Source organism: Pituophis catenifer, unplaced genomic scaffold (genome assembly GCF_029215685.1).
Source record: "Pituophis catenifer annectens isolate HBS135680 unplaced genomic scaffold, rPitCat1.0.hap2 SCAF_2, whole genome shotgun sequence".
NCBI lineage: Eukaryota > Metazoa > Chordata > Lepidosauria > Squamata > Colubridae > Pituophis > Pituophis catenifer.
Window position 1 is genome coordinate 5291398 of NW_027256882.1, and position 21631 is coordinate 5313028.

Consider the following 21631-nt stretch of genomic DNA (forward strand, 5'->3'; position numbering starts at 1 on the left):
TTTCAAATTGGCATTATATTGAAAACATCTTGAACTCATATAGATTACTTTTAATAGTTGATTCAGCCTTTCATACTTCTAAGGTTGCTAAAATGAGGACCCAGATTGCTGGGGACAATATGCTGACTTTGTAAACTGCTCAGAGATAAAGTGGTAAAGCATTGTGGAGTAGTATATAAATCTAAGTGGAATCGCTATTGCTATATAGTTTCTCCCGAGCGTGGATCCTTCTATGAGAAATAAGAGTACCATTCTGAGCAAAGCACTTTCCACATTCCATGCATTTAAATGGCTTCTCTCCTGAGTGGATCTTTTTGTGTCTTGTAAGTCCACTGCCATGAGTAAACGTCTTTCCACACTCCATGCATTTATACGGCTTCTCCCCTGTGTGGGTCCTCTTATGGGAAATAAGATTGCTTCTTTGAGCAAAGGTCTTTCCACACTCCGTGCATTTATATGGCTTCTCCCCTGAGTGGAGCTTTTTGTGTCTTGTAAGTCCTTTGCACTGAGCAAAACTCTTTCCACACTCCAAGCATTTATACAGCTTCTCCCCTGAATGGAGCTTTTTGTGTCTTGTAAGCCCATTGCACTGAGCAAAACTCTTTCCACACTCCATGCATTTATACGGCTTCTCTCCTGTGTGGATCATCTTATGGGAAATAAGATGACTTCTTTTAGCAAAGGCCTTTCCACATTCCATGCATTTAAATGGTTTCACTCCTGAGTGGAACTGTTTGTGCCTTGTAAGTCCAGTGCTCTGAGGAAAACTCTTTCCACACTCCATGCATTTATACGGCTTCTCCCCTGTGTGGATCATATTATGTAAAATAAGATGACCACTTTGAGTAAAAGTCTTTCCACATTCCATGCATTTATATGGTTTCTCCCCTGTGTGGATTCTTTTATGGCAAATAAGATTACATCTATGAGCAAAGGTCTTTCTACATTCCGTGCATTTGTATGGCTTCTCCCCTGTGTGGATTCTTTTATGGCAAATAAGACTACTTCTATAAGCAAAGGTCTTCCTACATTGCATGCATTTAAATGGTTTCTCCCCTGTGTGGACGTTTTTGTGTCTTGTAAGTTCACTGCCGTAAGGAAACGTCTTTCCACACTCCATGCATTTATACGGCTTCTCCCCTGTGTGGATCATCTTATGGGAAATAAAATGACTTCTTTTAGCAAAGGTCTTTCCACACTCCATGCATTTAAATGGCTTTTCTCCTGAGTGGATCCTTTTATGGATAGTAAGTTGCCTGCTTGTCCTAAAACATTTTCCACATTCCAAACATTTATAAGGCTTCTCTTTTGTGTCAATCACTTTTGGAGAAGTAAGGAAGTTATTTCCAAGAGAAAGAATGAATGTCCCATTGTAATTTTGTCCGTTGTGTCTTCTTATAGCATCTTCTCCTTTGTTTTGGGTTAAATCCTGTTCATTTACTTGTACTTTAGTTTTGATTAGGTTCACAGTTTTCCCAACATATTTTTCCCTTATTTTCTCTTCTTGGGCAAGAAAGTCTTGCATCGGAGCATCAGTGGAAGATGAGCTTTCCTGATTCCAATTCTTTGAGTGGTTTCTCTCATGGGTTTCTAATTCCATTTGAGTTCCAAACTTCTCCGTTCCATCTTTAGCATTGATCACTTGGAACAGTTCACAGGAATCTTGATTCTCCTGCCCATTATTACCTTCGAAGCAAAAGGGAAATGAAAATGATAACAAGGTTAGAGAAAAAGATCAAAGCGTAGAAAGTCAAGTGAATTTCCTTCTGAATTTCTCCAAAATTCCATTAGGTTGTATGTTTGCATGCTTACAGGGGTGTGATATAGACATGATGATTTCTATATTCATAAGTCATGAAAGCTTTGAAGATGTCTAGAAAACATCTCTTTCTTTACAATGATCTATGGTACTGTATATATATGCAAACTTCACTCCGTTTAGAGTTAAGGAATAGAACGGAATAACAGAGTTGGAAGGGACCTTGGAGGTCTTCTAGTCCAACCCCCTGCTTAGGCAGGAAATCTTACACCACTTCAGACAAATGGTTATCCAACATCTTCTTAAAAACTTCCAGTTTTTATATTTTTATAACCTGATTTATAACAAACTAAACGAATTGGAGTATGAACATGTTTGCTTAATGGGCGACTTCAATGCGGTTATGGGTGCCACTAAAGATTATGCCAAGGGGGTGGAAATGGGAAATAGGAAAGGGGTAAGGAAGACACTGCTGTTGATATGTGACCAAATTCAGGATGAATTAGGACTGGAAGATGTTTGGAGAGTTGCACATGCAAGAGAGGCCCAATTTACGTATTTCTCCCCTAGACATAAGACATGGTCCCGGATAGATGTGATTTGGGCTACTCCAGAAATATTAAGATTGGCTGTAGAAATAGAAATTGGACCAAACGAATGGACGGACCACCATCCGGTGACAGTAACTTGGAACGAAAGAAAGTTTAGGGGAAGATGGACAATGAGGACAGATCTGGTAAGGGAGGAGGACTTTGTCACGGGATTGAAAAAAGAACTAAAGCTTTTTTGTGAGGAAAATAGACGAGAGGATACCTGGGATACTATGAAAGCGGTTATAAGAGGATATTCGATAAAAATGTTGGCGCATAAATGGAAATTAGAAGGAGAGAAGAGGGGCAAAATTTTAGAAGAATTGGAAAAGCAAGAGAGGGCATTACAAGTAGACCTGAGAAATGAGAAGATAAAAGAGAGAAAAGAGCTTCTTAAACATAAATTATCATTACTGGATCAAGAGGAATTGGCGAACAAACTTAAGCGGGGGAGGCAACATTTTTTTGAACATGCTAATAAAGCAGGTAAATGGCTCTCATATAGGTTAAGAAAAGAAACAGAAGCAAAGAGAATTGATACCTTACAAGATGGTGAGGGAAATCTCGTGGGGAATGTGGAAGGGAAAAAGAGGGTGATTACAAAATTTTTTGAGAAATTATATCAAAAAGAGGGAATATAGGAGATGCAAGTAAGGGCATACCTTGAAAACTTAAAATTAGCTAAAACCCCACAAAATATGAAGGATATTCTTAATTCAGAGATTAGGGAAGGAGAAATTGAAACTGTTATTAAGAAGCAGAAATGTGGCAAATCACCGGGACCGGATGGATTGCCAGTTGAATTATATAAAGAGATATACGATATATTATTGCCAAATATGAAAGACCTATTTAATGAAGTTCTAACTAAAGGTGTAGTTCCCAGGTCATGGATGGAAGCTTACATCACGTTGCTTCCCAAGCCTGATTCTGATCGAACACAGATTAAAAACTATAGACCCATCTCCCTACTAAATTCAGACTACAAAATATTTACATCAATATTAGCAGAAAGATTAATGGTTTTTTAAAAGAATACATTCACCAAGATCAAAACGGCTTTTTGCCATATAGATACTTACGAGACAACGTTAGAACCATCATGGATACACTGGAATCAGTGGTGGGTTCCTCCTGGTTTGGTCCGGTTCGGCCGAGCCGGTAGCAGTGACGATATGACGTCACCGAACTGGTTCTCCCCCTCCGTCTTCCCACCCCTCCACCCCCCCACGTTATTCTTACCTTTTATTTGGTCCCACCCCCAATCTATTGCTGCCTCCTGAGTCCCAGCTGATGACTAGAGGGAAAAAAACTGTTTAAAACTCTTGCCGCGGGGCTTCAAAGGGCCGTCCTACAGCTGATCAGTGTTAAAAGCAAACAAATGAGTCGGGTCGTAAGTGTGAGGACTGGTCGTAAGTGCGAGGACATTCCAGAAATGACTCTGACCAGCTAGCCACGCCCACCTAGTCACATGACCTCCAAGCCACACCCACAAAATAAGCCACGCCCACAGAACCGGTAGTAAAAAAATTTAGAACCCACCCCTGACTGGAATATTATGAAACACATACAGACAAAGAAATGGTTATAATGTTCCTCGACGCGCAAAAGGCGTTTGATAGGGTTAATTGGGACTTTATTTTATTACAAATTGAGGGGATGGATTTTGGATCTAGTTTTACACAAGCTATCCGGGCACTTTATACGGCGCAATACGCAAGAGTGTTAATTGAAGGTGAAACAATAGAGGAGATACAAATATGTAGGGGAACTAGGCAAGGATGCCCACTATTATTTATTTTGACTCTGGAACCTTTACTAAATCAAATCAGATAAAACAAATAAATAAAAGGACTTAATGTTAGGAAAGAGGAGTTTAAAATACAAGTGTTTGCAAATGATCTCATCTTCATATTGGAGGAGCCAATGACCTCGGGGCCAAATTTGTTAAGAAGTATTTATTTATTTATTTAGTTATTCATTTATTGCGATTTATATGCCGCCTTTCTCCCTAGGGACTCAAGGCGGCTTACAAAATGACAACTTCAATACAAATCACAATACAATACAAAATTAAAATCAGTAACCCAATTAAAAAACGATTTAAAATTATACCAGTATTGAGGAATTCGGCGCAGTAGCGGGTCTACAAATTAACAGGGACAAAACCAAATTACTTGTTAAAAATCTTAAGGGGACACGGAAATTGGAGATAGAGAATGTGATGGGAATACAAATAGCTAAAAAGGTAAAATACTTGGGCATATGGCTGACCCCAAAATGCTCCTTGATAAAAAAGAATAATTATGATAAACTCATCTTGCAAATGGAAGAGGATTTAGATCGGCGGAGGAAAGTACAGCTATCCCTGTTAGGAAGAGTGGCAGTGATAAAGGCACAGGTGCTGCCAAAATGGATATATCTTTTCCAGACGGCCCCGGCAAGATTAGAGAAAAGTTTATTTAGGAAAATGGATCAGATAATTGGAAAATTCATATGGCAAGGGAAAAAGCCACGTATTAAAAGGAAAATGATGCAGGAGCATAAAACAAGGGGAGGCTTGGGACTCCCCAACTGGGAGCGGTACTATCAAGCTTCTTGCCTGGTTTGGGTAAAAGATTGGATAATACTGAAAAGGAAGCGTATATTAAAAATTGAAGGGTATAATCTACAGCAGGGGTGGCATTATTTTCTCTGGCCAATCAAAGCAGGACAGCATAAATATTTTACAAATCACTATGTAAGGGGATGTCTGATTAAGGTATGGAATAAGGTCAAAGGAATGATGTATAGTAAGATTCCATATTGGTTTGTGACCCTTGAAGCGACTACACACCCACCTCTATACAACTTGGATAAACCTGTGATGTACGGGGAATTGTTGGACGGTGGGGAAAATCTTAGATCTAAAGCGGAACTACAAATACAGGGAATCAATTTGGACTGGTGGGCATATGCACAAATTCAAGCAAGATATCAAAAAGATAAAGCCAATGGGGGGGGGGTTCACTTCACCACAAGAGTTGGATAAGGCCCTCCTGGAAGGTGATAAGAAATGTATCACTAAGGTATATAACCTCCTCCTGTCCCGATTTGTAGCTGAGGAAATAGTTAAAGACTCGATGATAGCCTGGGGGAGGAATTTCGGATATTCATTAGATCTGGAAAAATGGCAACGAATATGGAATAGGAATGCGAAAATGACGATGGCAGTGTCTTTCAAAGAAAATATATTTAAAATGTTATATAGATGGCATATACCACCAGCAAGAATCGCAAAGATGTTCCCTGGAACCTCAGCAGAATGTTGGCAATGTGGGTCAGCCAGGGGTACATTTTACCACCAATGGTGGGCATGTCTACAAGCCCAAAATTATTGGAGTAAGATAAAAGTTTGGCTCATGGAGATTACAGGAGTCAGTTTTCAACGGAGACCAGAGGTCTACTTGCTAGGAATAAACCCTGGAGGCATAAGGAAAGCAGACTGGTACCTTTTCGTACACATTATCACTGCGGCTAGAATTGCATATGCGCAACTTTGGAAAGGGAAGGAAGTACCATCGGATCAGATGATTATCAACAAATTTTTGTGGTGTGCAGAATGTGATAGATTAACATATATACTTAAAGATAGACAAGAATCAATTTTCAATCAAAGCTGGGATGAATGGTACCAATGGACAGAAGTCAAAAGAGCCTTGATAGTACAGTGGTTTAGTGCACCCTGTCATTAACACAGCTGCCTGCAATTTCTGCTGGTTCGAATCTCTCCAAGGCTCAAGGTTGACTCAGCCTTCCATCCTTTCTAAGGTAGGTGAAATGAGGACCCAGTTTGTGGGGGCAATAAGCTGACTTTGTATAAAATATACAAAAGAATGAAGGCTATTGCTTGACGCATTGTAAGCCGCCCTGAGTCTCCGGAGAAGGGCGGCATATAAATCAAATTAAAAAAAAAAATGTTATGAGGTAGATGTTAGGGAAGCATGTAGCATAGATATGTAAATAGCAAGCTAAATATAAATATGAGGACCCAGTTTGTGGAGGCAATAAGCTGACTTTGTATAAATATACAAAAGTATGAAGGCTATTGCTTAATACATTGTAAGCCACCCTGAGTCTCCGGAGAAGGGCGGCATATAAATCAAATTAAAAAAAATAATAAAAATAAAAATAAGGGAATATTAGATATAAGAAGATTAACAAATGCAAGATGTAGTTTGAAGCTGTAGTATGATGATATGTAATGTTATTTAGAAACTGTATATATATGGGGGTTGACTCAACCTCAGTCGTATGTATGTGATTGTGTTTCGTTATAGTTTTTATTGTTTTTTGTTTCGAATTTATAATAAAAAATTTTTTTAAAAAAACCTTCCAGTGTTAGACCATTCACAACTTCTGCCGGCAAGCTGTTCCACTGTAATTTTCCTCACTGTCAGGAAATTTCTCCTTAGTTCTAAGTTGCTTCTCTCCTTGATTAGTTTCTACCCATTGCTTCTTGTCCTGCCTTCAGGTGGTTTGGAGAATAGCTTGGCTCCCTCTTCTTTGGGGCAGCCCCTGAGATATTGGAAGACTGCTATCATGTCTCCCCTAGTCCTTCTCTTCATTAAAGTAGACCTACCCAATTCCTGCAACCATTCTTCATATGTTTTAGCCTCCAGTCCCCTAATCATTTTTGTTACTCTTCTCTGCACTCTTTCTACAGTCTAAACATCTTTTTTACATCGTGGCGACCAAAACTGAATGCAATATTCCAAGTGTGGCCTTCCTAAGGCATTACTTGTGATCTTGATTCTATCCCTCTCTTTATGCAGCCTAGAACTGTGTTGGCTTTTTTGGCAGCTGCTGCACACGGCTGGCTCATATGTAAATGGTCGTCCACTAGGACTCCAAGATCCCTCTCACAGTTACTACTATTGAGCAAGGTACCACATAGACTGTACCTGTGCATTTTGTTTTTCTTGCCTAAATGTAGAACCTTCCTTTTTTCAACGCTGAATTTCATAATAATCAGGGGAAACATCCAAGGAGGAATTAGGAGAAAATTTAAGTATTATTGGGGTGGGTTAATTTCAGCAGAGACCTGTGAGAAATGAAACAATTTTGAAACAAACTCTTTCTTCCCAGGTGTACCTTCCAGCAGCTGTTCCACAGTGTCTGTCTAGTGGGTGGGACCCCCGCTCGGCCCATTCCTTGATCCCAGTGATGAGACTTTGGAGCGAAATCCCTTGCTGAAGCCTCCCATTGGCTTGTAAACGTTCTTTGTGCCGAGACTGGAAAGGTTGGGAGCAGTGGCGGGTTTCAAATTTTTTTACTACAGGTGCTGTGGGTGTGGCTTGGTGGGCGTGGCATGGCTTGGTGGGTGTGGCTTGGTGAGCGTGGCAGGGGAAAGATACTGTAAAATCTCCATTCCCACCGTACTGCAGAGGAAGGTTACTGCAAAATCCCCAGCTGGGACTCAGAAGGCAGAGAATAGATGGGGGTGGGGGCAGTCAGAATTTTTAATACCGGTTCTCCAAACTACTCAAAATTTCTCTTCTCCAGAACTGGTCAGAACCTGCTGAAACCCACCTAGGTTGGGAGGCTTCAAGAATGGCTATTTCGCTGCCCCAAAGTTTCATCGGCTTCCAAGGGCTCTTTGGCCGGATCTCGTACAGGCATCGGTTCACAGAGAATGCAGGCCAAAATTACTTTAGTGTGAGATGACACAAGACCAGGAGTGAAAGATCTCAGGCTACTAATCTCACGTGATCTCACACTGCAGTACTTTAGGCCTCTGTTCTCTGCTAACCAAGGCCTGCACGAGATCCAGGGCAAAAGTCTTTGAAAATGAAGAGGCCTTCCCTCTCTTTTTGCCCTGGATCTCGTGCAGGCCTTGGTTAGCAGAGAACAGAGGCCTAAAGCACTGAGTGCGAGATCACGTGAGCTCAATAGTGCTAGATTTCCCATACTGATCTCATGTATCTCTCACTACTTTAGGCCTCATTTTTCTGCAAAGGCACCTAAGTAAGCAAAGGAACCAATGGCTCACCACATCGTCGCAAGGTACCATATTTTTTGGACCATAAGACGCACCTAGGTTCAGAGGAGCAAAACAAGACTCTCCGGCGTCCAGAAGCACTCTGCGTTTTTGGTCTCCCAAACCCTCTGCGAGGAGGACAAAAACGGGACCCACAAAGACCAAGACAAGGCCTGTTTTTGCCCTGCAGGTTGCTTCTGGACACCAGGGAGGGCAAAAAAGGGACGCACAGATGGTTTGGGAGGCCAAAACCAGGCTCACATTCGCTCTCTAAGACTCAGACATTGCCACCTGCTTTTTTCGGGGAGGGGGGGGGAAGTGCATTTTATAGTCTCAAAAATACAGTAAGTCCCTGTGGGGGTGGGGGAATAGGTAGGGCAAATGTTGCAGCGCTTCTGCTGTCATTTGTAAGTATGAACAATGGCTGTGGTGCTGCAACTCTCATAATTTCGGGACTGGGTCTCAAGTACTTGGTGGAGGGCTGGTCGTAACTTGGAACAGTCACTAAGTGAACTGCCGTAACTCGGGGATTATCTGTACCCTAGGATGCTCTTGAGTGTCATTGCATGAGGCCTTTGTTCTTGAATTGGATTGGGAGAATGCTCTTCCATGGGCTGAGTGTGAAAGTTCTGTTATCAGAATTCTGGAGGTTTCAGAGAACAAATAACACGCTCCTCTCATATGACCGCCACATAAAAGCACACCTCGTTCTTTTCAGCCTCCACAGGTAAGTTCAAATAGAAATGGAGAAATAGAGATAAGAAATGGCACAGAAAGCATCTAAACAAAGAGACATTGACTCTTTCCTTCCTTGGAGTGCAAGAAGATCCTTTCCTTCTCCCTCCCAGGAAACGATATCTGATTAGTGGTTTTTTCATAAAAAAGCTAACTATCATCTGCATTCTTGAACTCTCTGATTGGGGACTAGAGAACTCTTACCCAGAGAGGCCACGTTCCTATGGTTTTCAAGCATGACTTCCGAATGCAGCGCTTTCTGGTCAGGATCCAGCTGAGACCATTCCTCCTCAGAGAAAGACACAGCCACCTCCTCGAAGGACACAAGACTCTCCTGAACACGGAAAAAAGAACAGAACAGGAGGATTCGCAAGATCTGTTCATCTTCATGAATGATTTAGACAAGGGGATAGAAGGGGAACTCATCAAATTTGCAGACTAGACCAAAATGACAGGAATAACAACAGACAATAACAAAGAAAAGCTCAAGATATACAAGAATCGATGGATTGGGCCCCATCTAAAAAGATGGAATCAACAGTGAGAAATGTAAGGTTCCACATTTAGGAAAGAGAAACCAAATGCACTGGCACAGAAGAGGTGATACCTGGCTGAAGAGTAGTAAGGGCAACAGGGGTCTTGGAGTCCTAGTGGACATCCACTTAAACATGAGTCAGCAGTAGGCTACAGTTGCCAAAAAGAAAGAAAAAAACCCAACAGAATCATAGGCTGCATTAAGAGGGACAGAATCAAGATGACATGAAGTGTTAGTACCACTTTAAAAGGCCTTGGGAAGACCACACTTGGAATATTGCATCCAGGTTTGGTTGCCAGATGTAAAAAAGATCTTGAGACTCTAGAAAGAGTGCAGAGAAGAGCAACAAAAATTATTAGTGGACTGGAGGCTAAAACATATAAAGAACGGTTGCTGGAATTGGGTGAGTCTGGTTTCATGAAAAGAAGGACTAGATGGGGTGACATGATAGAAGTGTTCCAAGAAGCAGTGGATGGAAACGATTCAAGGAGAGAACCAACCTACAAGTAAAGAGGAATTTCCTGACAGGGAGAAAAATTAATCAGTGGAATGACGTCTCTCCAGAAATTGTGGGTGCTCCAACACTGGAGGTGTTTATGAAGAAATTGGGCAGCCATTTATCTGAAATTTTATAGGGCTCCCAGTCTGAGCAGGGGGTTGGACTAGAAGACCTCCAAGATCCCTACCAACTCTGTTATTCTGTTCCATTGTTTTCAAAGCAAAGATAAGTTAAATGGCTGTGCATCACACAAGTCCCAATATTAGGTGAGAAAATGGGAAAATCTGAAAATTGCTTTCACTGAAGAAATATTTGGGGAAGTTTTATCAAGTTCATTGATTCTGCAGAAGTTTCAGTGTCTTTCAGTAAAGTAACCCCACTTCTGGATCAACTGATCTATCGCTCTGTCTATCACTGATTGATCTAGTAGTCTGAGCCATTGGCTGAAAGGAGGAAAACAAAGAAGAGAAAATTCCCTGGGAAAGTCATTCCTCAGCCTTTGCAAAGCGGGAATGTTTGATCTCCTAATCGAGGCGCAAATCAGAGGATTGGAAATTATTTTGTAGCCCAAAGTACCAGGATTACATGCTCAACACGGCCACTCCTTTTGGATTTTAATAGTCGGCTTTATTTTTTTAATACGATTTGCTTATTTTTGAACTGCTGGTTATAAATAAGGCTTTTTAAAAATGGTAATGTGGCAATGTGAGTATTTATTTATCTTTCATTAGCCTTGCACAATTCCGAGTCAAAGAATTCTCCCCCAAAAAGGGTCTCTAGCAGTTTCTGCCACTGTGATACGTTTATTCCTATTTCTTGAAGGACCTTTTAAAAATTGCTTCTTGCAAACTCAAAGTTGGAGGAGTACGTAGCAGAAAGAGGAAGCTATGCTGGCTGACAGGAACTTAAACCTGCTACTCTGCTCTGCATGTGGAAGAACACAAAAATAATCCAGGCCAAACAAGGGGGGGAAATAGAAGGAGGGAGCCCACTGCACACCCACTTCACTTCCTGAAGGGAGAATAGAAATCTAATCACTTTTCTCTTTCTTACCTGATTTGGAGAGTCAACCACTGTTTGATCTCCGTCATAAAAACCAGAAAGCTTCATTCTTTGTTTCTCTGTAAGAAATAAATAATTTCAAAATGCATAATTAACAAAATAGAAGGAGATATTCTGTAGAAGAGAAGAGATAGCGAAGTTAAGACAGATGGGAAATCGGAGGATCTTCCATTACCTCCTGAGGTGTCCCAACTTGGATCTTCCCAAGGGATCCTCCTGAAAAATAGCTCCTGAGGGGGATTTGATGGGTTCTTCTTTCCCTCGGGATCTCTGATCTCCACAGTGCAGCACTTCCAATAGGAGGAAGGAAAAAAGAAGCAGAATTAATGAACGTCACACGACATAAAGTGGATTCTTATATTCGGAACACAACCTCAAAGCCCCCAATATCCATCCGTGAGGTTGAGTGAGAAAACAAGGGAACAATGTCCTACAAGAATTGGTGAATTGCCACATATGATGAATGCCAGAGAAGTTTGGGAAGGAGGAGTGAAGTATTCAACCACTTTCTCTATTCTCTTCTGAGCTCCCTAAAGTCTCTCACCTGCAACTGGACCTGCTCCTTCTGCTCCTCCGCCTGGCTGAGGAGGAGGCCTTCCGCCAGGGCCACCGCCTGGGAACTGGTCTCTGCTCCACACTCCCGCACCCAGCCCTCCATCTCTGGGGGCAGGAGAGCCAGGAGCTGCTGCAGAACCACCAGGTCCAGCATCTGGGCTTTGGTGTTCTTCTCTGGTCTCAGCCATCGCCTGCAAAAGCCATGGAGTCGGCTGCAAAGTCCTCGGGGACCCTCAGCCTCCCGGTATTGGATGGAGGTCCACGGTTGAACTTCTGAAGGGAGGATGGTTTCCTCCTCCAGGATCTTCTGCCCGGTTCTTGTCCAGAGCTTCACCCCCTTCCCAGGCTGAGCAGCTGAAGGGCCTTTTCCACTTCCCTCCTTTCCAAAACGTTGTGTCTCCATCAGTGGTGGGATTCTACTGGTTCGCACCAGTTCGGTAGAACCGGTTGTTAAGTAGTTAAGTAGTTAAGCAGTTAGGAGAACCGGTTGTTAAATCTCCTTTTGTTTTTTTCCACTTTACAGGGTTAATCCTGTAAGGATTAATTACAACATTTGGTGTTGTTTCCTAGCCTAATCTTTATTACAGAAACTGCCTCTCCGGCAGTATGCCTAGACTTACTGTCACTTCCGGTTCCGGAGGTGCTTGACTTTCTTAAAGGGGGAAGTGTTGTTTTAAAGTATTTTACACCGCTGTTGGGAGGAAATACTCTCCTGTTAGAGTTCTTCAATGATCAGCATTTTGAAGAAATAATTGAATAACGAAGCAGAAGCTTTTAATGACAAAGAACCAAGATGAGTGACATTCAGCAAGGCTTATTGGCTAGCTAGAAAGATTGACATTCAAACGTGAGTTTACTTACCCTTTCTGACTTTTGGTCTAAAACTGGTTTTCGGTGAAGTTTAATTCTGAGCTTGGTGAAGTTTAATCCTGTGTTTAGTGATGGGATAGTGATGGGACCCTATTCAGCTTTGCTTGGAAGGAAAAATGTTAATCTCTGTTCCTGAAAAGAAGCAGCTTCGGAAATCTGACTAGTTCCTGTGTCTCTTTGTTCTGGTCATTGGCTTAACAAGCGACAGCTACTCTGTTTGCTCCTTTGCTTCATTCTGGAGAGCTTCAATGACCTCTCTGCTAAAGGGTTTCACTTTATGAGCAAGAGTTGGCCGCTGATAGTTATCACTGCATTTTAACTCTTTTAATTCCTCAAGGTGCTCTGGCACCCTCCCTGATTTGTAACTCCAGTTTGCAGGTATTTCTAATCTAATGATTGGTATTCAGGGCAGCTTTTTGTAAGCAAAGAAGCTTTTTCTATTTTTCTACAGGTAATCCTTGACTTACAACAGTTACAATGGCACTGGAAAAAGTGACTTATGACCGTTTTTCACACTTACGATCATTGCAGCAAACTGTCATTACAGCAAAGAAGCGATGTCACATGACCACCTGGCCACACCCACCCAGTCACATGAAGCACCACAGTTGTGAAATCAGTGACACGGTTGTTAAGAATGCTGCAACGGGCATGAATGATGACCAGTCTTAAGTGCGAGGACCGGTCAAAAGTGCGAGGACCTGTCAGAAATCACTTTTTTTCAGCCCTCTGGGTAGTCCTTTTGTGCATATGGACTACTCAGAGGGCTGAAAAAGTTATTTTTGCCTGGTCCTCACACTTTTGACCAGTCCTCGAACTTACGACTGTCCTCACATTTTAGGTTTTTCGCCCTATCTTGTCACCATGGTGAAGAGAAGCAGTTGTGAAATGAGTGACACGGTTGTTAAGAATGCTACAATGGGCATAAATGTTGACCAGTCATAAGTGTGAGGACCAGTCAAAAGTGCGAGGACCGGTCAGAAATGACTTTTTTCAGCCCTCTGAGTAGTCCCTATACACATAGCCATGGCCACCCAGTCACATGACCAGCTAGCCATGCCCACCCAGTCACATGACCTCCAAGCCACACCCACCCAAATAAGCCACGGCCACAGAATCGGTTGTTTAAAAAATTGAATCCCACCACTGGATAATTTCCCTCTTCCCAAAGTCAATCAAGAGCCCCCCTTTGCAGTCCCGGGATATGAAATGGGCAGATGCTCTCTCCATGGCAGGGGTGAAATCCAGCAGGTTCTGACACGTTCTGGAAAACCGGTAGCGGAAATTTTGAGCAGTTCGGAGAACCGGCAAATACCACCTCTGGCTGGTCCCTGGAGTGGGGTGGGAATGGAGATTTTGCAATATCCTTCCCCCAGGTGTGGGGATGGAATGGGGATTTTGCAGTATCCTTCCCCTGCCACGCCACCAAGCCATGTCCACAGAACTGGTAGTAAAAAAATTTGGATTTCACCACTGCTCCATGGGGTCCCTGCCCATCAGCCACTGCCCTGCAGTGTGAGCCCCGGGGGTGGGGGTGGGGGTGGAGGTTTGTGGAACGGGAGGGGGAGGGGCAGGCTGGATCTTTTCCTGCTGAGACCTACCAGCTTCCTTTCAGGGCCTCCCTTTCTTTAAGGCGGGCGGGCGAGGGGAGACAGGAAGGGGGTGGAGATTATAGAAATGGTTCATATTTACTAAGAATCTACAATAGAAATAAAAACCGAGGCTGCAATTTGACTTCCTCTATTATTGTGCTGGAAAAAAAGGTTTCTCCCTCTCTTTTATTCCTTTGCCCTTTATCCCCTGCTCCTCCTTCCCCTTCCTTTCCCTTTTCCTCACTACCTTTATTTTCTCTTTTATGCCATAATAGTCTTAATAAATAATAATCAAAAGACGTTTTAGGAACGCTTCTTTTTTTTTTTTTTATTGCAAAAGTTTTACAATTAGATTTTCACCCCTTTTTTCACCCCCCCCCACCTCCCTCCCCAAACCCTCCCTAACCCTCCCTAACCCTCCCCCCCCCCAGACTTCCCTATTATATACTCATAACTAATAACACTAGTAAACAAGCTTAAACCCATCCCTCCCCCTGTATAATTTTTCCTCTTTATCTCTTTACCTTAAAATATTTCTAATACATTAAAATATTTCTAATACATTATTTTCAAATAAAAGCTATTTGATACTTTCTAGTTTGGTATTTGTTCTGAACATATTCTATCCACCTTTTCCATTCCCATTCATAAGTCTCTTGTGAACAGTCTTTTAAATATGCTGAAATCTTCGCCATCTCAGCAAAACTGGCCATCTTCAAAGTCCATTCCTCGATAGTGGGTAAAGCTTCATTCTTCCAATATTTACCTATCAACAATCTTGCTGCTGTTATCATATACAATATCAGTTTTATCTCACCCCGTGTAAAACCCTTAACTATACCCAATAAAAACAACTGTGGAGAAAATTGAATTTTTTTCCTCAAAACATTCTGCATGACCCACCAAATTTTTATCCAAAAAGCCTTAACTTTCCTACAGGTCCACCAAACATGATAATACGTAGCATCCAAACATTCGCATCTCCAACATTTTGGCTGAACATTAGGGTACATACATGACAACTTTTTAGGATCTAAATGCCATCTATAAAACATTTTATAAAAATTTTCTCTCAGGTTTTGCGACTGTGTAAATTTAACATTCTGAACCCAAATTTTTTCCCATGTTTCCAGCATCACTGGTTCTTCAAAATTCTGTGCCCACTTAATCATACAGTCTTTAACTAATTCAGTTTCTGAATCTCTTTCTAGCAAAACATTATAAAGCCTTTTAATATGCATTGGACCTTTCTCTCTTATATGTCTAACCAATTCTTCCTCATGCAACATAATACCAGTTTTTTGGTCCTCTTTCCATCTCAGTTGTAATTGATTATATTGTAACCAAGTTAGATTAAGCCCTTCATCCAACAGTGTCTGTAATGTCTTCAGCTGCCATCTGCCCGCATCTGTAAAAAGAACCTCTTTGTATAAAAACCCCCCGAGTGACATTATATTTGTATTCCACAAAGTATGACCAAGATCCAGCCATAGCGGTATTTTGTAATCCCATTTGAGTCGGTGCTTCTTCCAAACTCTCATCAAAGAGTCTCTAAGTATATGACTTTTAAATACTTTATCAACTTTGTCATCGTAGAATAAGTAGGCATGCCATCCAAATTCAAGGTCAAAACTTTCTGCTTTCAATATTCCAATCTTTTTACTTCCAAACCAATCACTTGTTAAAGTTAAAGCTGCTGCATCATAATATAACTGTAGGTTTGGGAGTTTAAGACCTCCTCTTTCTGGAACATCTTGCATAATTTTCAATTTCACTCTCGGCTTCTTCTCGTTCCAGACAAACTTATTCACACCAGACTGCCAAACTTTCAGTTGTTTATCACTTTTAAGCACCGGAATCATTTGAAACAAAAACAGAAATCTTGGCAAAATGTTCATCTTAACTGCTGCTATTCTTCCAAGTAGAGACAGTTGCAGCTTTTTCCAAGTCTCCATATCCTTCTGAACCTCTCGCCACAACACCTCATAATTATTTTGAAACAATTTCATGTTTGATTCTGCAACCTGAACTCCAAGATATTTTACCTTAGGTACAATTTCAAAACCTGCCCTCCTTTCAAGCTCATGTTTACGATCTTGTGTCATATTTTTAACTATCATTTTAGTCTTTTTTGAATTCAGTCTAAAACCTGAAACTCTACCATAGTCTTGTATAATGTCGTTCATCAGGATTGTTGATTCCATTGGTTGTGATAGGGTAACGACCAGATCATCTGCAAATGCCTTTATTCTATAATCCTCTTGCCTTATCATTATGCCTTTCAAAATTTTAGAGTCCCGTATTGTATTTAACAAGACTTCCAATGTTAAAATAAATAAAAGTGGGGACAACGGACATCCCTGTCTTGTTCCTTTTTCAATTTTAAACTCTGTCGTCAAACTTCCATTAATAATAATCTGTGCTTTTTGCTCTTGATAAATCGCTGCAATCGCCTGTATAAATTGATCCCCAAAGTTCATCTTTTTTAAAGTCTTTAGTAGAAAATTCCAATCCACTCTATCAAAGGCCTTCTCTGCATCCAAGAAAACCAGCACTGCAGGAATCTGTTTATTCTTATCAAGATATTCCAATAAGTCTATTACTTGCCTTACATTGTCCTTCATATATCTACCCTCAATAAATCCCGCTTGGTCCTCATGAATCACCTTTTGGATTACTGGCATCAACCTGTTGGCTAATACCTTCGCATAAATTTTATAGTCTGTATTCAAAAGAGATATTGGTCTATAATTCTCTGGTTTTTTAGGACCAACTTGTTCTTTTGGTATCAAAGATATATAAGCAGTTGTCCAAGATGGGGGTATTTTACCCCCTTGTTGAATATTGCAAAATAAATCTCTAAGTTGTCCCACCATTTCAGCTTGTAAAGTTTTATAGTACACTGCAGTCAAACCATCCGTGCCAGGAGCTTTGGCTGTTTTTAGCTGTTTAATTGCTGCTGTTATCTCCTCCTCTGTTATAGGATAATTCATTCTTTCCTTTTGTTGATCGGTAATTTTTGTAACTCTCTTATCATTTAAATATTTTTCTATAAGTCCATTCTGCACCTCTTCTTTGGCATATAATTTAGTATAATAGTCCACAAAAGCTTCTTTAATTAATTTTTGTTGAAAGATTTCTTTCCCTCCAATATCAATACGATCGATAATCCGTGCACTTTGTTTTTTCCTCAATGTGTAAGCCAACCATCTGCCCGGTTTATTAGCGTTGCAAAATGTGTTATGCTTCGCGTATTGTAGGCTTGTTGCAACTTGTTCCGCCATAAGCATTTGAAATTGTTCTTTCAAAAGTTTTATAGCACTTCGTATTCTTTCATCTGATGGGTTTTTAATAAGTAACTGTTCTTTATTCTTTATTTCCATTTCCAACTCAGATCTTTTCTTTTGTCGGAGCAGTCTATGTTTAGAATTCATATAGATAAGTACTCCTCTCATATAAGCTTTACTTGCGTCCCAAACAATTTCAATTGGGGTACCTTTATTCAAATTTATTTCAAAAAATTCTTTCAAATGCTTCTTAAGTTCTATTGTATTTTTTTCATATCTAAACAAGTTCTCATTTAATCTCCAAGAACGTCTCTCAACCTTTTCCATCTCAATTTCTATCCATACAGGGCTATGGTCAGTCAAAGTTCTTGGAAAAATCTTTGTTCTTTTTGTCTTAACAAGTAGATCATTTGACAACAGAATAAAATCAATCCTAGAAAAGGATCTATGTCTATCAGAAAAGAAAGTGTAATCCAATTCATTTGGATTATGTATTCTCCAAACATCTTTTAGTTCCATATCTTCTTTCATATCAAAAAAAGTCTGTGGTAGTCTAATTCTAGACTTTGCCAAGCTCTTTTTATCTAGTTTAGAATCAATTACTCCATTCCAGTCTCCCATAATTAAAATAGATCTATAGTCCCATTGCAATATTTTAGTATGTAACATCTTATAAAAATAGTCCTGTTGTTGGTTGGGAGCATAAATTCCAATCAAAAGAATTTGTCCATTTGCTGTAAGCAATTCAATTGCTACAAACCTACCATCTTGATCTGCTTCTATAACTTTTGCTGTTAATTTTTTATTTACATAAATAACCACACCATTCTTTTTCTGCGAAGTTGAAGATATATAATGTACTCCTAGTTTTGGATTTATCAAATATTTTTGATCTTGAATTGTAATATGCGTTTCTTGTAAACATATTATATCATTATTAAATTGTTTCAAATATGTAAATAATTTCTTCCTTTTCTGTGCTGAATTCAACCCATTAACATTCCAAGATAGACATTTAAAGGTCATCAGCCTCTTTCTGTAACGCAGAGCAAAATATTTGAAGTTCATCCGAGAGCTTCGATCTCGCTCCTCCCATAGCGCCACTCTCTTGTACGGTACTCTTAACTGCCTTCTTATCTTGTCTTTCCTGTTGTTGTTGTTGCTTTTGTTTAAGTAGCTTGGATTGAGCTCTAGTTATACGTTGATCTTTAACTTCAGTCAACTGAATCAAATCCAAAATTGGAGAAGAATCCAGCAAGGGCTCACTCAGAAAACCTCCTTCTGCACCTTGCACTATTTCTAATTCCTGCTTAGACTGTTCTTTCAATTGCCTCTCTTCACTCTCCTTAATCTCCAAAACTGTAGATGTACGTGGAGATGGTGTTCTTTCCTTAAGAATAGTACTATAAAAGTGTTGTGCCTTCTCCACGGTATTCAATCGATATCCTTCTCCCTTATATCTAAAAATTATCCCAGCTGGTGCGTCCCACCGGAAGGGTATCTGTAAGTTTTTCAATTCCTTAACAAGAAAACCAAATTCTTTTCTAGCTTTCAGCATTTTAGGAGGTAGTTCTTTAAAAATCTCAAGTCGTGAACCCCCCACTTGTACAGAGGTATGAAAAGATTTTTGCAGGATATCATTTCTAATTTCTCTATCAGTAAAGTATATGACCACATCTCTGGGCAGTTGTCTTTGTCTGGCCACCCAAGAGTTCACTCTGTATATTTTATCTATTTTATGAAATACCAAATCAGGATTAGCTTGTAAAATCTTAGCCAAGGCTTCAGAGCAAACTTGTCTCAAATCCTGTCTCTCCTCCTCTCGAATTCCCCGAAGCCGTATGGCGAATTCCATCGCCCGGAATTGTATCATAACAATCTCATCTTCAATTCTCTGCATTTTATTGTCAACCTCATCAATTTTATAATCATTGTCTTTCATTTTAACATTAACTTCTGATTTAAATTCTTCAACTTTAAAATCAACTGTCCCAATAAATTTTGCCAGGCCAGACGCCACTTCTGAAATTTTTTTGGTCACCTTATTTTGATTCTGTTTCACCATGTCTTTAACTTCATTAATTTCCTGCATAAATTCCTGATGTGATTTTTGAAGTTTATCATCTATCTCCTGTTGAGATTTTTGAAATTTATCATCCAAAGTTTTAGAAATAAATTCTTTTAAATCTCCCACATCAAATTCTTTTTTCTGAGTTTGTAACTGTTGAGCAGGGGGAAGTTGCGTTTCATGTTTGTGTGTGGGGGATCCCCCCCCTAATGCCTTCCCTTCCTGCTTCTTTGAAGCCATCCTGGCTCGTGATCTAGTTTTTCTAAAGAGGGAAGTTCCTTTTCCTTTCCCTCCTGCACAAAGACTTCTAAAAAAGTCCCCCAGATTTATTCAATTAAAAGCTAAGGTAGAGCAAAGTCCAATATTAGAAAGGGAGAAATTTTTCACTTGCTTCTCTAACAAACAAGGCAACTTTGCAACAACTTGAAGACTTGTAACACAAAATAACTTCACCAATCCACACTCATTGGCTCGTTAACTTTAAGGCTAAGCGCCATGTTTTTTCCCAAAGCACTTTCACTCACTCAAATGTCTCAGTTTAAAAATCAGCAAAACGCTAATACTTGCGTCTCCAAATTTGAGGGTTCCGATAGGTTCGCTGTTTATTAAAACTTATTCTTTTCAAATTACGTTTTCTGCAGCCGGCTTGTTTTGCGAGAGCAAAGTCGTCCCACGTCGCCCGGAGTTTCCGCAGGTTGGGAGGGAGCCTCGCCCGTTCTCACCCCAGAAACAGTTCCCTGGGGGACAACGGGGGCTCAACCTGTGCCCTGCGATCTCTACTTCTTCAATCCTTGGGATTTTGAAGCTTTCAAGCCGCTTCTGAGTAGCGAAGCGGCTCTACGGGCGGCGGGGCTGGCGGAGCTCCGAAAGGCACCGCCGTCGCCGAAGGCAGAGAAACCGGAAGTCTTTAGGAACGCTTCTTGTTCCACAACCGAAATGTGCAAATTTATGGGGAAAAGGTTCATCAGATTCCACTTTATATCTGCACTTTTATCCTGGCACAATTTCTTCCAAAAAGTTACTTTATATATTTTTCTGTTGAAAGAGAAAAATACCTTGAAATGATGGCAAAGATGTGGACGTTCTCCGAGGAAAGGAGCGGGAAGCGGAGGAGAAACGGCCGAAGTTTATTCCGAGATCTTCACGCGGGGCTGCTTTGCAAGGAAAAGGGGGATCCCGACCCACAGAAAGAAAGAAAGAAAGGGGGAGATTCCTTCACATTTGGGGTCGAGGGGTGGGAAATCGGAAGGAGAAGGAGCCGCTTCATACAGGCACGGCTTTCAAAGAAGGGAAAGGCCGTTTTCTCTTGTAAAGCCAAGAGATCCGTGCAGAAATTCCCCCATGGCCTGGTGATCCGGCTGGATTAGGAGGGATCCCTGCAGATCCTGCGTGGACTGTCAGCTGAGGGTTTTCCTGGCTTCCCTTCGGATTGGGGGGAGCGTGTGACCCCCAAGTCCTGGCTGGCTGTGGGGCTGCCCCTCCCCCCTTGTCATCCAGGGCAGCTGCTGGGGCCTCCCTCCTCCCAGACTGAGCCCCGAAGGACCCCTCCAGCTCTGGATCCACTTTGCCCTTCTGGACTCTCGGCAGCTCCATCTTAGGCTCCTTCTGGGCACTGTGGGAACTCAAAGGGCATCTAGTCCACCTCTCCAGGAATACTGAGGAGATTGGATGAGTATCATGTGGGGGTGGGGCGCAAAACGGAGGTCCCTTCCAACTCTCTTATTCTGTTATGATCCCGGAAAACCAACCCTAATATGATTTGGGGTGGGGGAGAGGAATCCAGCAAGGTCTCTCTCGCCTATTCAATAGAGGCAGTCCTTGACTTACAACAGTTCATTTAGTGACCGTTCAAAGTTACAACGGCAGTGAAAAAAATGACTTATGACCGCTTTTCACACTTACGACCGTTGCAGCATCCCCCGGGTCACATGATCAAAATCCAGATGCTTCGCAACTGACTCATACTTATGACGGTGGGAGCGTCCCGGGGCCACGTGATCCCCTGTGGCAAGAAAGATACACGGGGCAAAATTCATTGAACAAACGTCTCACTTAGCAAC

General features: G+C 41.2%; 1 protein-coding gene across 1 annotated transcript in view; it reads right to left on the reverse strand.

Moving 5' to 3' along the window:
* Positions 1–21631, reverse strand: part of LOC139309261 (zinc finger protein 91-like) — a 63761-nt gene continuing 42130 nt past the window's right edge. The window contains exons 9-14 of the mRNA XM_070933314.1: positions 11744–11945; positions 11375–11489; positions 11191–11258; positions 9308–9389; positions 8425–8496; positions 1–1686 (exon numbers count right to left, since the gene is read on the reverse strand). Coding sequence (XP_070789415.1) covers positions 182–1686; positions 8425–8496; positions 9308–9389; positions 11191–11258; positions 11375–11489; positions 11744–11945 — 2044 coding nt within the window. The 3' untranslated portion in view covers positions 1–181. The remainder of the gene's footprint in view (positions 1687–8424; positions 8497–9307; positions 9390–11190; positions 11259–11374; positions 11490–11743; positions 11946–21631) is intronic.